The sequence below is a fragment of the Hylobates moloch genome, unplaced genomic scaffold, assembly GCF_009828535.3.
Source record: "Hylobates moloch isolate HMO894 unplaced genomic scaffold, HMol_V3 SCAFFOLD_15, whole genome shotgun sequence".
In the NCBI taxonomy this organism is placed as follows: Eukaryota; Metazoa; Chordata; class Mammalia; order Primates; family Hylobatidae; genus Hylobates; species Hylobates moloch.
Window position 1 is genome coordinate 50,463,383 of NW_026652290.1, and position 14,448 is coordinate 50,477,830.

At 54.4% G+C, this 14,448-nt stretch overlaps 1 protein-coding gene across 1 annotated transcript in view; it reads left to right on the forward strand.

Annotated features, from left to right (window-relative positions):
- MYO15A (myosin XVA) overlaps positions 1–14,448 on the forward strand; it is a 61,262-nt gene that overhangs the window by 12,917 nt on the left and 33,897 nt on the right. Inside the window, exons 9-28 of the mRNA XM_032178187.2 lie at positions 722–835; positions 1,490–1,651; positions 3,995–4,108; positions 4,700–4,758; positions 4,846–4,969; positions 5,839–5,934; positions 6,369–6,500; positions 7,060–7,185; positions 7,784–7,861; positions 8,757–8,905; positions 9,026–9,071; positions 9,258–9,382; positions 9,898–10,015; positions 10,323–10,498; positions 11,000–11,084; positions 11,814–11,867; positions 11,957–12,038; positions 12,112–12,242; positions 12,741–12,836; positions 14,119–14,354. Coding sequence (XP_032034078.1) covers positions 722–835; positions 1,490–1,651; positions 3,995–4,108; positions 4,700–4,758; positions 4,846–4,969; positions 5,839–5,934; positions 6,369–6,500; positions 7,060–7,185; positions 7,784–7,861; positions 8,757–8,905; positions 9,026–9,071; positions 9,258–9,382; positions 9,898–10,015; positions 10,323–10,498; positions 11,000–11,084; positions 11,814–11,867; positions 11,957–12,038; positions 12,112–12,242; positions 12,741–12,836; positions 14,119–14,354 — 2,303 coding nt within the window. The remainder of the gene's footprint in view (positions 1–721; positions 836–1,489; positions 1,652–3,994; positions 4,109–4,699; positions 4,759–4,845; positions 4,970–5,838; positions 5,935–6,368; positions 6,501–7,059; positions 7,186–7,783; positions 7,862–8,756; positions 8,906–9,025; positions 9,072–9,257; positions 9,383–9,897; positions 10,016–10,322; positions 10,499–10,999; positions 11,085–11,813; positions 11,868–11,956; positions 12,039–12,111; positions 12,243–12,740; positions 12,837–14,118; positions 14,355–14,448) is intronic.

Here is a 14,448-nt window from a genome sequence, read left to right on the forward strand (position 1 = left end):
CAGGCACACTCCTGCCAGGGCCTTTGCACCTTCTGTTCCTTCCCTCAGGAGCACTTATCCCTCAGGCACCTGCTTGGCCAAACCCCTCACTTCCTCCAAGTCTCCCCTACAATTTCACCCACTCAGGAAGCTCCCCATTTAAAAACGCAGCCCTTCTCCATCCCATCAGAACCCCCACCCCATCCACTGCTTTATTTCTCTCCAGTGTACTTTTCCCTGTCTCATATATTTTATGTTTTAAGCAGTGATTTGCTGAGTGTCTATCTCCCTAGCTAGCAGGTGGGCTCCATCAGGTCAGGGGCTTCTCTCTGCCTTGTTCCCCACTATGTCCCAAGGGCCTAGGACAGGGCTTGGTGCGCAGGAAGTGCTCAGCCATCAAGAAGCTCTGTGTGTGCACATGTGGGCTATGGATACACATGTATCCAGGTGTGTGTGGCCGGTACACATAAGAGAAGACGGGTCCCTTTTCTCTTATTTCTCCTAACCAAATAAAATCCCACCAGAACCCTCTCAAACTTCAGTCATACCAGGACACCTCTGCTTCTGCCCTCACCTGCAGCTGGCACCAGTCTGGGAGCCTCACCCATCACAGAAGCACATGTTCTCATCTGCAGCCCACTGTGTGCATGTGCATTTGTGGGCAGGCTTGGGCTTGTATGTGTGCCTGGGGGTCACCTAGGTAGGTGGCTCCCTTCTCTGTGCCCACCTACCCATTCTACAGGCCAAAAACGAGAGGAATTACCACATCTTCTACGAGTTGCTGGCCGGGTTGCCTGCCCAGCTCCGACAGGCCTTTAGCCTGCAAGAGGCTGAGACCTACTACTATCTGAACCAGGTGAGTGCCAGCAGGCATCCGAAGGCCCCTGGCCCTGGTCCTCCCACCCCGACACCCCTGGATGGGCCTTGGGAGCCGAGTTGTGAGTGATGGAGTGTGAAGGTGATGGAGATTTGGGGAGGGTGAGTTTGGATTTAAGACATCTCATGGCAGTGAGGGGGACCAGGAGTCTTCTGGGTCCAAAGCGGAAGCAGGAAAGGCCTACCTGACTTCATTTCTCTGGAACCTGGAACAGAACCAACCAGTCTAGAGTTTCTACACTTCCTCTCTCTGTGCCTCAGTTTCCTCACCTGTAAAATGGGGACAACATAGTACCACTTTGCAGGGATGTAGTGAGGCTTAGATGAGGAAACGCATGTAAAGAGCTTAGCACAGGGCCTGGCATGCAGTACATGCTCAGTAAACACTTACTACTCTTTTCATTACTATCACTGGGCAGCTGCAAAGGTCAACAGGTGACAACCCCGCCACACATTGCACTTAGAATCTGTGAACTCCGTCCTCAGCCCTGCTCAGAGCCTCCGTGCCCATGAGAGTGGAATGAGAGCTTGAGTGACCAGCTCAGGCCACACTGCTGGTCAGGGCAGAGCAGGACCTGGAGGGCTCCCCAGCCCCACCCAAGTTCCCTGACCCTCAGCCTCTGCCCTCATGCAGGGTGGAAACTGTGAGATAGCAGGAAAGAGCGATGCAGATGACTTTCACCGGCTCCTGGCTGCCATGGAGGTGCTGGGCTTCAGCGGTGAAGACCAGGACAGCATCTTCCGCATCCTGGCCTCCATCCTGCACCTGGGCAACGTCTACTTTGAGAAGTATGAGGTGAGGGGACGCCACAGCTTGCCATGGGGCCCGCACCCTCTGGACTTGGCCGTCTTTTCCAAGGCCTTCTCTGTTTCCCTTTCAGATTACACTGCGCACACATCACTTGTTCCTGTTTTTTTCTTTTATCCTTTGGGGTTGTTCATCTTTTTCCTCTTTTCCTTTGGGGTTGTTCATCTTTTTCCTCCTTACATATATTAAGGAAGTCAGCCCTTTGTGTCTGATATGAATTGCAAATATATATTCCGGTTTGTCATTTATGTTTCAACTTTGTTTACAGTGTTTTTTGGTGGGTTTTTATTGGCAAGGAGGGGTCTCACTCTGTCGCCCAGGCTGGAGTGCAATGGCGCAGTCTTGGCTCACTCTTGTTGGCTCACTGCAACCACCGCCTCCCAGGCTCAAGCGATTCTCCTGCCTCAGCCTCTCGACTAGCTGGGATTACAGGCACACACCACTACCGCCCCACTAATTTTTGTATTTTCAGTAGAGACAGTGTTTCACATATTGGCCAGGCTGGTCTTGAACTCCTGACCTCAAATGATCCACTGGCCTCGGCCTCCCAAAATGCTGGGATTATAGGCATGAACCACTGCGCCCAGCCCTTTGGTGTTTATTTTATTTTATTTTATTTATTTTTATTTATTTATTTTTTCTTTGAGATGGAGTCTCGCCCTGTCACTAGGCTGGAGTGCAGTGGCGCAATCTCAGCTCATTGCAACCTCTGCCTCCCAGGTTCAAGCGATTCCCCTGCCTCAACCTCCTGAGTAGCTGGGACTACAGGTGTGTGCCACCACACCCAGCTAATTTTTGTATTTTTAGTAAAGATGGGGTTTCACCATGTTGGCCAGGATGGTCTCGCTCTCTTGACCTCGTGATCCGCCCACCTCGGCCTCCCAAAGTGCTGGGATTACAGCTGTGAGCCACCGTGCCCGGCCTGTTGGGTTTTTTATGCAAATTGTTTTAAAATTATTTTTAGATCGTTCATTTATCAATCTTTTCTAGTATATTTAAATTTTACATTTGAAATTTTAAACTTTTTTTTCATTTTTGGAGAAACTTCCTAAAATTGTAACAGCCTTCTTCCGTAACTTTTTCTAAGACCTTTTATGGATTTTGTGAGTTTTAAAAAACATGTAAATCTTTGATCCATCCAAATTTATCCTAGTAAGGTGTGACGTAGGAATCCAACTTTTTTCCCAGATGGTTACTCAATTGTCCTAATCTCTTGATTTGAAAAATACATCTTTATTAGCTGGGTATGGTGGCTCATGCCTGTAATCCCAGCATTTTGGGAGGCCAAGGCAGGTGGATTGCTCGAGCCCAGGAGCTTGAGACCAGCCTAGGCAACATAGCAAGGCCTCATCTCTACAAAAAAATTATTTTTAAAAAGAAAGAAAAATACATCTTTGTCATGTGCTAAGTTTATATATACATTTATGTCTAATTCCAGACGTTCTATTGTGCTTTGTTAATAATCTATTTATGCACTGTGTCTATGACTACACTGGTTTTTTTCTTTTAATCGGCCTTTTTTTCTTTTTCTTTTTTGAGACAGGGTCTCACTCTATGGCCCAGGCTGGAGTACAGTGGCACTATCATAGCTCACTGCAGCCTCAACCTCCTAGGCCCAAGCAATCCTCCTGCCTCAGCCTCCTGAGTAGCTGGGACTACAGGTCTAGGTCCCATGCCCAGTACATTTTTTAGACAGGGTCTCACTATGTTGCCAGGCTGGTCTTGAACCCCCTGCCTCATTTGATCCTCCCACCTCAGCCTCCCAAAGTGCTGGGATTACAGACATGAGCCACCGTGCCCAGCCTGTTTCTGTTTTTTATTTTTCTGAGACGGAGTTTCACTCTTGTCGCCCAGGCTGGAGTGTAATGGCGCAATCTCAGCTCACTGCAACGTCCGCCTCCTGGGTTCCAATGATTCTTCTGCCTCAGCCTCCTGAGTAGCTGAGATTGGCTATTTTTTTTTTTTTTTTTTTTAAGTTTTTTGAGACGGAGTTTCGCTCTTGTTGCCCAGGCTGGAGTGCAATGGCGCGGTTTCGGCTCGCCACAACCTCCACCTCCCGGGTTCAAGCAATTCTGCCTCAGCCTCCTGAGTAGCTGGGATTACAGGCATGTGCCACCACCCCCAGCTAATTTTGTATTTTTAGTAGAGACGAGGTTTCTCCATGTTGGTCAGGTTGGTCTCGAACTCCTGGCCTCAGGTGATCCACCCACCTCAGCCTCCCAAAGTGCTGGGATTACTGGCGTGAGCCACAGTGCCCGGCCCTGTTTTTCATATGAACTTTAAATTTAGCTTATCTAGTTCAAAGCACATTCCTGTTGGTATTTTGCATAGACGGATGCACAGGAGGTGGCCTCAGTGGTGAGTGCCCGGGAGATCCAGGCCGTGGCAGAGCTGCTGCAGATCTCCCCTGAGGGCCTGCAGAAGGCCATCACCTTCAAAGTGACCGTGAGTCTGTGGGCATCTGGCCTTCTAACAAAGCTTTCTACCAGGGCCTGGACAGAGCTGCCTTGTGCCGATCCTTTGTGGGCACCCTCTCCCTCTCTCCTGCTCTCTCTGTCCCTGGGTCAGGCATGGAGGGGTGTAATTTCAGACCCCAAAGACATTTCAGATTCCAGTCTCAGACCGTTGCATAGGCTGTTTCCTCTACCTGGAATGCTCTTCCTCTTTTCACACCTACTCATCCTTTAAGACCCTATCCAGGTATCCCCTCCTCTAAGAAGCCTTCCCTAATCTTTGGCCGGGTCAGTGCCTCCTCTGGTCTTTCACAGTCCTAGGCCCGTTCTCCCTTCCCACAGTTGATCTCATTGTATCTGCTGATGCCTCTGTCTCCCCCATTAGACCTGCAGTCCCTACCACTACCAGCATTGCCAGGCAGAGTCGGGGTGGGGGCAGGGGTGGTCCTGCCTAGTCTCTGTGTGCACAGTCACAACATCCCTCCAGCCTCCCTTCCCCATGATCCCACTCCCTTAGTCCCCTGGGGGTTTTCTGGAGGCAGTGGCCAGCCTGACGTCACTCAAGGGCTGTGCCCCTCCCTAGGAGACAATGCGAGAGAAGATCTTCACGCCCCTAACTGTGGAGAGCGCTGTGGATGCCAGGTGAGGCCGCGCCTTCCCCTGCCTGAGCCCCAAGGCCCAGCACCCCACTACCGTGTCCTGCTCACACCAGCACCACCTCTGCTTCAGGGACGCCATCGCCAAGGTCTTGTATGCACTGCTGTTCAGCTGGCTCATCACCAGGGTCAACGCGCTGGTGTCCCCAAGGCAGGACACGCTGTCCATCGCCATCCTGGACATCTATGGTTTCGAGGTGGGGCCGTGTAGGAGGCTGAGGGGCGGGGGACATAGGCAAGGTCTCGCCTCCCTCAGGCATCTCGGGCTGCCTTTCCCATCCCTTTCTGTGCCTGCAGCAGGTGCCATCCTCCCTTCATGGACCCCTCCCTGTCACCATCTCCCTTGTCTCCTTCCATTTTCTTTACTCACCACAAGTACTCCCAAGGCCTCTGGGCCAGGCCCTGTGCTGGGCAATACCAGCTGCCCAGAAAGGACCAGCCAGGGCCCTGCCCTTGGGGAGCTTCCAGGCGAGGCTGGGTGGGGAAGGCTTCCTGGATGACGATGAGACACTCCTGAGACCCAGCAAAGGCACTGTAGGAGCAGGGAACAGAATATGCAAAGGCTGGGAGGGGTGGTGGGTCACGAGGTCTGGGACTGGACTTCATGTGTGGGGGGTGACTGTTGTGCCAGTGCAAAGCAAAGGAAGTGGCGAGGGACAGGGCAAGATCACCATGCAGCCATCACAGGCACTCACGTGGCACCTGTTATGTGCCAGGTGCTGTTCAAAGCACTTTGTTAATTCACGTCATCCTTACAGCAACCCTGTGAGGCAGGTACTGTCAATATCCTCATTTTACAGATGGGGAAACTGAGGCATGGGGCTGTTATTCAAGGTTATGTAGCTAGAAAGTGGCAGAGCCAGAATTTGAACCCAGGCAGAAGGCCCCAGAGCCTTGGCCTTCAGCCACTGCCTGTGCTGTCAGGACAGAGCCTGTCAGATTCTGTCTGTGAGCTAAGGGTCTGTGGCTGAGCTCTAGCTTTTTGAAGTTGCCACCAGGGAAGGTAGGGGCAAACAGGCTGGTGGCCAAGGAAGGACCAGTCCCAGCCCCCCCATCCACCTGGCAGGACCTGAGCTTCAACAGCTTTGAGCAGCTGTGTATTAACTACGCAAATGAGAACCTTCAGTACCTTTTCAACAAGACCGTCTTCCAAGAGGAGCAGGTGTGTGGGCCGCATTAATACTCCTGTCCCTATCTTGACTGGCCAGTGGACCTCCTTGGAGACAGATGAGGATATACTGGTTGTTTAAGGTCAATTCTGACATCCGCAGACAGTGGAGGGAAAGGCATTCTAAGCCGGGGACCGGCCCATGGGAAGGCCTCTGTTCTGGAGGGAAAGGTGCTGAGGTGCTGTGCTTAGAGAGGAGTCCCCTTGGGGAGGTCCTTCTTCCCCTCTACTGGGCTGTCCCAGGCAGAGGGAGCAGCAGGACCCTGAGTTGGCTCATGCTGCCTTATTAGGGGGTGAGCTCCCTGTTCTGGGAGGTATGCAAGCAGAGATGCTGCTGGCCAGGCTCCTTCAGATTCAACCTGGGAGGGACGGTGGATGGGCCCTGGACAGCGATGGGAGGTTGAGCTCCTGCTGCCCACTGCCTGCAGGAGGAGTACATCCGTGAGCAGATCGACTGGCAGGAGATCACCTTTGCTGACAACCAGCCCTGCATCAACCTCATCTCACTGAAGCCTTATGGCATCCTGCGGATCCTCGACGACCAGTGTTGCTTTCCCCAGGTGAGCCGCAGGCACTGTGAGCCTAGTCAGGTCACAGATCTCTCAGCCTCGTGTCCTCATCCCACCCTGACTCCATTCCTCTCTGCTCTGGCCTGAGGCAAGCAGTGGGGGGTTGGAACACCCGACCTACTATTTACAACCTGGGGTGATTGAGGCCAGATGGGCAGCTGTGGGTGTTCAGAAGCGAGGCTGCACCAGTCTGGAAAGCCACAGACGGTTTCCTGGAGTAGGTAACCTTGGGATTGGGCCTCAAATCCTGATTACAAAACACAAGGGTGGAATGGCAGTGAGATCAATAGAGTGCAAAGGCAGTTGGCCTGGAGGGGAGGCAGTTAGGAGCTCACCCAGCTACACCTGTCTTCAAGGAACCACTTAGGCCTCCAGTGCCTAGCTAAGGCACTTGCCTTCTGACCCAGGGAGGTGGGCAGCCATGGGAAGCTGTGAGTTGTTCCTCTCTGGTGCTCAATTGGGAGCAGTCGGGGATAGTGAGGTTGCCACCAGGCCAGGAACAGAGTGTCCAGGCCTCCTGCCCACCCACTGATCCCTAAATTGCCCCCAGGCTACAGACCACACCTTCCTACAGAAGTGCCACTACCATCATGGCGCCAACCCGCTCTATTCCAAACCCAAGATGCCGCTGCCTGAGTTCACCATCAAGCACTATGCAGGCAAGGTCACCTACCAGGTGAGCCCCAAGACAGTCGGCCTGGCCGCTGGTGCTGCAGTGCTGCTAGCTGTTGGAGACACAGAAGCACAACACTGGCCCCAGACATTCACAGCCAGGTCCAATTCTGGCTCTGCTGTGCCCTGGCTCTGTGACCTTGAGCAAATTGCTTAGCCAGTCTGAGCCTCAGTTCTCTCACTTGGAAAATGGGGATAATAATAGTGCCCAACTCATGGGGTGGGTGTGAAAAATGTAGGGTGGGTTTGATAAAGAGTAGCTCATCAATAGTGACATCACTGTGGTCACCCTGATCACTATTATCTGAGGCACATTCCTGCCCTGGAGGTGTCTTAGGCTAGGATTCTATGCCTCTGTCCCCATCCGGGCCTTACTTTTCTCATCCGTAGAATGGGCACAGGACAATGTCCTTCACTGAGGGTGAGGCCAAGACCCAGGTTGGTCATGTGAAGCCATGGCGAATGCTCCCCTCCCCCAGGAGTAGGGAGAGTGGTGGGGGCTGGAGGGGTGGGGACCATAGAAATGAGGAGGATCCAGTCGCTCCTAGGATAGACAGAGAGACAGAGGCCAGGATGACCCAGGCCATTGTTCCCCTTTTGAGGTGCACAAGTTCCTGGACAAGAACCACGACCAAGTGCGCCAGGATGTGCTGGACCTGTTCGTACGGAGCCGGACACGGGTGAGCCTCGCCTCCCACCGCTCTGGCCCTGCCCCCAGGCATGTCCCCACCCCCACACCCAGCCCGCCTTCAGGCCTGGGACCGTGTTGCCACGTCCTGGCTCCGCTTAGCTTTGGCCAAAGACAAGGGTGGCCTGGACACCCTGTTCCTGGCCTGTTCCCACCTAGCTTGGCTCTGCCCTAAACCTAGTGCCTCATCCTGATCCTGCCCTCTGGCTCCCCACAGCCCCAGTGGCTAGACCCCAGCCCCACTCCCAATTCTAATCCTGTACCCCACCAGCTGTGGCCTTGCCCTGTACTTACCCCACTCTGGGCCCCACCCCATTCCCTGGCCCATTGTTTCCTGGCTTCTTGCCAGACCTGTTCCCCCAATCCCACCTCCTGGTGTTCTCAGTTTCCCCCACCCCAGCCATAAGGCCCCGGGGGAGAGCTTGGGGGACCAACTTTGGGTTCCTTGAAGGCTTGGGGAGGCCCTTCATCCCAGCTACACTACGGCCAGCAGATGGCCCTATGACAGAGCACAGGCCTGGTAACATCACCTCCCCTATCTGGCCCTCCGCTTCCTCCTTGGGCAACCTCCTCAGGAGGTCATAGCCAGAGTTCACAACCATGTATCTAACAGGCCACCTTGGGGCCAGGCACACAGTCAGTAACTGTGTGTTCCTTAGACTGAAGGGGAAAAAGCCAGTTATGGGATGGATCCCTTGGAAGGTGCTGAGCACCACCTGTTTTGAGAAGCATGCAAGCCAGGACGACAGAGGCCTTGCAGAGAGAACAGGGGTCCAGTTAGTCTTCAGATCCGCCTGGTCCGGAGATTTACTCCTGCTCTCTGTTCCTCCTCATTTCGGTCTCCCGGCTCCTGCCGGTCTGTTTTCCCTCCCCCGACCCCTTCCCAGGTGGTGGCACACCTCTTCTCCAGCCATGCCCCACAGGCTGCCCCTCAGCGCCTGGGCAAGAGCAGCTCCGTCACTCGGCTCTACAAGGCGCACACCGTGGCCGCCAAGTTCCAGCAGTCACTCCTGGATCTGGTGGAAAAGATGGAGAGGTGGGGTGGGGGCAGGTGGGCGGAGCACACAGCCTCATCCTTAACCCACCTCATGACCCTCAGAGGTTGAGCGCCTTCTTTTTCTGAGGCCTCATGCTGTCCTCTTCCTGCCACTGCCAGGTGTAACCCCTTGTTCATGCGTTGCCTGAAGCCCAACCACAAGAAGGTGAGTGAGAGCTGAGGCCTCTGAGAGAGCCAAATCCTCCTGCCCATGCTGTGTGACCTTGGGCAAGTGTCTTGGCCTCTCAGGACCTGCATCTGCCCAGCCTAGCACTGAGACTGTTCACCATGATAGTGCCCTTTGCACATGGCTGAGCCAATGTGCAGACTCCCTCTCTGGGCATCCCTACAGGAGCCAGGTCTCTTTGAGCCAGATGTGGTAATGGCACAATTACGCTATTCAGGGGTGCTGGAGACCGTGAGGATCCGCAAGGAGGGATTTCCAGTGCGCCTGCCTTTCCAGGGGTTCATCGACAGGTATCTTGATTACGGTAGTTCCTGAGCTCTACAAATCCCGGCCCAACTCCCCATGGCCCAGGAATACACAACCCAGGCAGTACAGGGCTTGCCATGCACAGTTGCTCAGGTTGTACACTTCACAAGGCTGCCACATGCTAGCTGTTAATGTGGTAGATACATTTATTGTTTTGCCTTTTTTTTGTAGTTATGTTATATGTTGTATAACATATAATATGTATAATCAACGCTCCGTGTTGATTAGAATGGTTTTAGTAGTTATAATGACAAGTTTCCAGAAGGTGGCAGTCAAGTGTCCTGTTCTACTGAAATCATCTATTATAACAATTGTCTGACATCCAGAAGTAAAGAGTCTTGAGGATGGAGTGCCTTTTTTCAGATTAGAATTAACTATTTGTGGAGCCACCACTGGGACCAGGCTTTTTGGACACCTGGCTGGGGGCAGTAACCCCATGGTCTAGCAGGCACCTCGGGTAGGTCTCATAGCCCCAAACTAAGTTTGGGCCCCCTACCAGGTACTGCTGTCTAGTGGCCCTCAAGCATGACCTGCCGGCTAATGGGGACATGTGTGTGTCAGTGCTGAGTCGCCTGTGCAAAGTCATGCCAGACATGTACCGTGTTGGGGTCAGCAAGGTGAGTCCTGCCCCACAGTCAGCCCTTGGAGAACCCAAGTTTGGGGGCTTCACAACTACTGAATCAGAAATGTCCAAGCTAGAGACTGCCATCCCAAGAGCAACCCAGATGAGCTTGGGACATGGAATGCTAACTACCTGATTCACCAGCATCCTTTCTTCAACCTCTCCAAGTCCACCCCATCCCTCCAGCCCCGCTCCAGGAGGCTGCCCTGCCTATTCTGTCTCCACGGACTTCTAGAGAGGGAGGGGCCCTTAGTCCGGCCTCCTGGCTCCTATCTGCCTCAGTGCCTTCCTCCTGTCCACAGCTGTTCCTTAAGGAACACCTATACCAGCTGCTGGAGAGTATGCGAGAGCATGTCCTGAATCTGGCAGCCCTCACTCTACAGCGCTGCCTCCGTGGCTTCTTCATTAAGCGGCGATTCCGCTCTCTGCGCCACAAGATCATCCTGCTGCAAAGCCGGGCCCGTGGCTACCTTGCCAGGTGAGGCACAGAAAAGGCAGGATTCCTAGGAGACCTATGGTCAGGCTCGGGAGAGGTCACGCCTGAACTTGGGTGGTGAGCTCCCTATCCCTGGAGGCATGCAAGCTGAGGGTGGAGGCCTCTGCAGGAGAATGATCAGATTCTCTGTGTCTCTGCTTTTGAATGCCCTTCCCAGCCAACCCCAGGCCCTTGTGACTGGTGGGTGGGAATCCATTCGGCCAAGAGGGGCCTTACCCTGCATTTCAGGGAGCTGAGATTGTAAGCTGTTGGGAAATAAATTATTCGGGCAGGTTTAATCCAGGCCTTGCTACTTAATTTGCTGTGTGACCTTGGCAAAGTCACTGCACTTCTCTGAGCTCCAGTTTCCCTTTGTGCCAAAGGACCCCAAGAGTGAGATGTGGGCACTGGCTCCCAGGCCAGGCTGGCAAGGGCCTCTCTACCTCTTGGTCACCCTGTCACCCTGTGGCCCCAATCCCTGACCTCCCCACTCCCCCAACCCAGGCAACGCTATCAGCAGATGAGGAGGAGTCTGGTGAAGTTCCGGTCCCTGGTACACGCATACGTGAGCCGCCGACGCTATCTCAAGGTATAGGCCCTACCCTGTCTGGGTCCAAGGGGATGGCAGAGAAGGGGAAAAGGCACTCAGCACCCAAGAGGAGACCATTGGCCTCAGGCAGTCTTGGGTTCAAATTCTGCCTCTGCCACCCACTAGCTCTATAACCTTGGCCATTGTCTATCCTCAATTTTCCCATCTACCCCTTGGGATTGTGGAGAGGGTTAAATGAGATGTTGCACTGAAGGATTTGGCTTGGTGCTGGGTTCACATTGGGGTCTTCAGGAATTGAGGGCCATTAGAATTTGGCGACCTGAACGTCACTGGGTATGGTTTTGCTCTTACCTTCATGTCTTGACCCACTGTCATGTAAACCAGCCACCAGAAAGACAAATGCAGTTCCCAAAGCAATGAAGCAGTAGGTAGCCTTCACTGAAGGTGGCGCTACAGAGGAGGGCTTCCCATGACACAGTGCTCAGCCACCTCCCAGAAATCCTCCTTGTGTGTCTCTTTCCCCAGCGTTTTCCTCCCTCCGCCTTTTGCCTCTGTCTCTCTCTTGCTCTCTCCTTTTCCCTCCCTGTTTCTCTGGCCAACCTCAGCCTCCCACCCCACCTGTGGAGTGGGGCAGTCACCTCCACACAACAGGCAAGCTGTCCCCCCTTGCTTGAGTGTGGCCGCCTTGCGTAAGCTGGCCTGGCCTGCCTGGGTGCCCGTCGTCGCCTCTGCCTGCCACTCCCCACCCTGACATCTGCTCTCCTGAAGCTGAGGGCAGAGTGGAGGCGCCAGGTGGAGGGGGCGTGGCTGTGGGAGCAGGAGGTGGGTGCGGGTCTGGGTGGCAGCAGGGCTAAGGAGGGAGGCTGGCAGGTGGGGATGTGGCAGGCCTGTCCCATGCACTGTCCCTCTAGGAGCTGAGCAAGCGGGAGGTGGTTGCTGTGGGGCACCTGGAGGTACCGGCTGAGCTGGCTGGGCTCTTGCAAGCAGTGGCAGGTGGGTTAGCACCAGGCGGGGGGAGGGCATAGGCAGATCAGAGCAGGCACCGCATTCCCTCCTCTTTCCACAGGCCTCGGGCTGGCCCGGGTGCCTCGGGTGGCCCCTGTGCGGACTCCTCGGCTCCAGGCTGAGCCCCGTGTCACACTGCCCCTGGACATCAACAACTATCCTATGGCCAAGTTTGTCCGGTGCCACTTCAAGGTAAGGGCTAGCTGAAGTCCAAGGCTCCCTGGCTGATAGGCGCTGACCAATTAGAATGGACATTGTCCTTGCCCTGGGGCAGGCTCCTGGCTGTGCCCTGTGGTGTTGGGTATGAGCCTTTTAGTTGCTGGATCATGGGGAATCTGGGAGATCCCTGGGGTCTGGATAGCAGTGGAGAGCCCTCAGGGGCTCAGGCAGGGCTGTTTACCAGCAACCAGTCTGGAAATATTTCAGAAATTGAACAACTGGTGGAGCCATAGCACGTCAGCCCAGCTCTGATTTCCTCCCCTCGAGATGAGGGTTTATCCTGTCCCTACCGCCGACTTGCAGAGGGCCACACAGGTGGCCCCTCACCAGCCCTCAGTTTCCCCATCCATACACTGAGGACCAAAGCCCCTGCCTCATAGGCTTTGGAGCCCCATGTGGCACAGAGCAGTGGGTCCAGATGTGCCTGTCAGTCCTGGCTCTGTCTGCTCATGTGCCTGCCCTGTGCCCTAGGAACCTGCCTTTGGGATGTTGACAGTGCCCCTAAGGACACCCCTCACACAGCTGCCAGCCGAGCACCATGCAGAGGCCATGAGCGTCTTCAAGCTGGTATGGGGTCTGCCCCAGCCCACCTTCTGATTCATAGCCCCTGGCCCTGAAGCTGGGCCATGAGGCTCCAAGTCTTCTCAGCCCTCCCCAAGCCCAACCCATGAGCCCCACACCTCTTCCCCAAAGGACAGACTTTTATGTCAGAGGGGGAAATCTGGCTTCCTCTCTGAGGACTAGTGGCTTTTCTTCTCCCAGCCATCTTCCTGGCAAAAAAAAAAAAAGACTGCCTTGGAGCCTCTCAGGGACACCAAGAAGAGACCCAGATCTTCTCCTTAAGGACTTCTCAGTCTGAAGGGGAAGGCAGAGTTGACCCAGCCAGTGACCACCAGTATGGACAGAGGGAAGCACCAAGGCTAGGGAGTCTGATGGGGCCACTAATTCAGCCCTGGGCAGGGCCAGAGAGGGCTTCGTGGAGGAGAAGGCATTTGAGCTGGAGGGGAATTTGCCAGGCAGGGAGAGTGGAGAAAGTACACAGAGAAGAGGAAATTGGTGTGGTCAGAACGGAGTCAAGAGGACAAGGGTGAGACTGGCCAGTGAGGCCTTGATGACAGACCCAGAGCTTAGATTTCATCCCAAGGCACCTAGGGAGCCAAGGCAGGTGCTTCCATGGGAGGGACGTGGTCATATCCGAATGTTAAAAGGAACCCTCTGTGGCCTAGGTAGAGCAGGAGGTGGGGGCTGGCTGGAGGCCAGGGGTGCAGGGAGGGGGCTGGGGCTGCATGGGGAGCTCTAGAAGGTTCATGAACAGGAAAGATGACACATACTTTGGATCTTTAGTTTTCCCATAGTTGAGGTAAACTGCCTGGTCATTTGGCATACAATATGGCAGTTGCAGGCCGGGCACGGTGGCTCACACTTGTAATCCCAGCACTTTGGGAGGCCAAGGCAGGCAGATCCCCTGAGTCCAGGAGTTTGAGACCAGCCTGGGCAACATGGTGAAACGCTGTCTCTACTAAAAATACAAAAATTAGCTGGATGTGGCTGCATGCGCCTGTAATCCTAGTTACTTGAGGGGCTGAGGTGGGAGGATCACTTAGGCCCAGGGAAGTTGAGGCTGCAGTGAGCTGAGATCCCGCCACTACATTCCAGTCTGGGTGACAGAGACTCCATCTCAAAAAAATATTATATATATATATATATATAGCAGTTATATTGTAATATGAGGAACATTTACATGGGCAGGGGCACACATGGGAGGGACATGAGAGGGATGCATGTTGCAGGGTGGGGACTGGAAGGAACAACTTTCTGAGACGCCCAGGAGACTCTGTTCATGGCCCAGATCCTGCGCTTCATGGGCGACCCCCACCTGCATGGTGCCCAGGAGAACATCTTCGGGAACTACATTGTGCAGAAGGGGCTGGCGGTGCCTGAGCTGCGGGACGAGATCCTGGCACAGCTGGCCAATCAGGTGTGGCACAATCACAATGCCCACAATGCTGAGCGGGGCTGGCTGCTGCTGGCCGCCTGCCTCAGTGGCTTTGCACCTTCCCCGCGCTTCAACAAGTACCTTCTCAAGTGAGTGGGACTGGATAGGGGCTGGGACATGAGGGACGGTGGCACCAGCAGTGGAGCCCAAGGCAGGGTCTTAAAGGTCAGGCCAGGAGTCAGA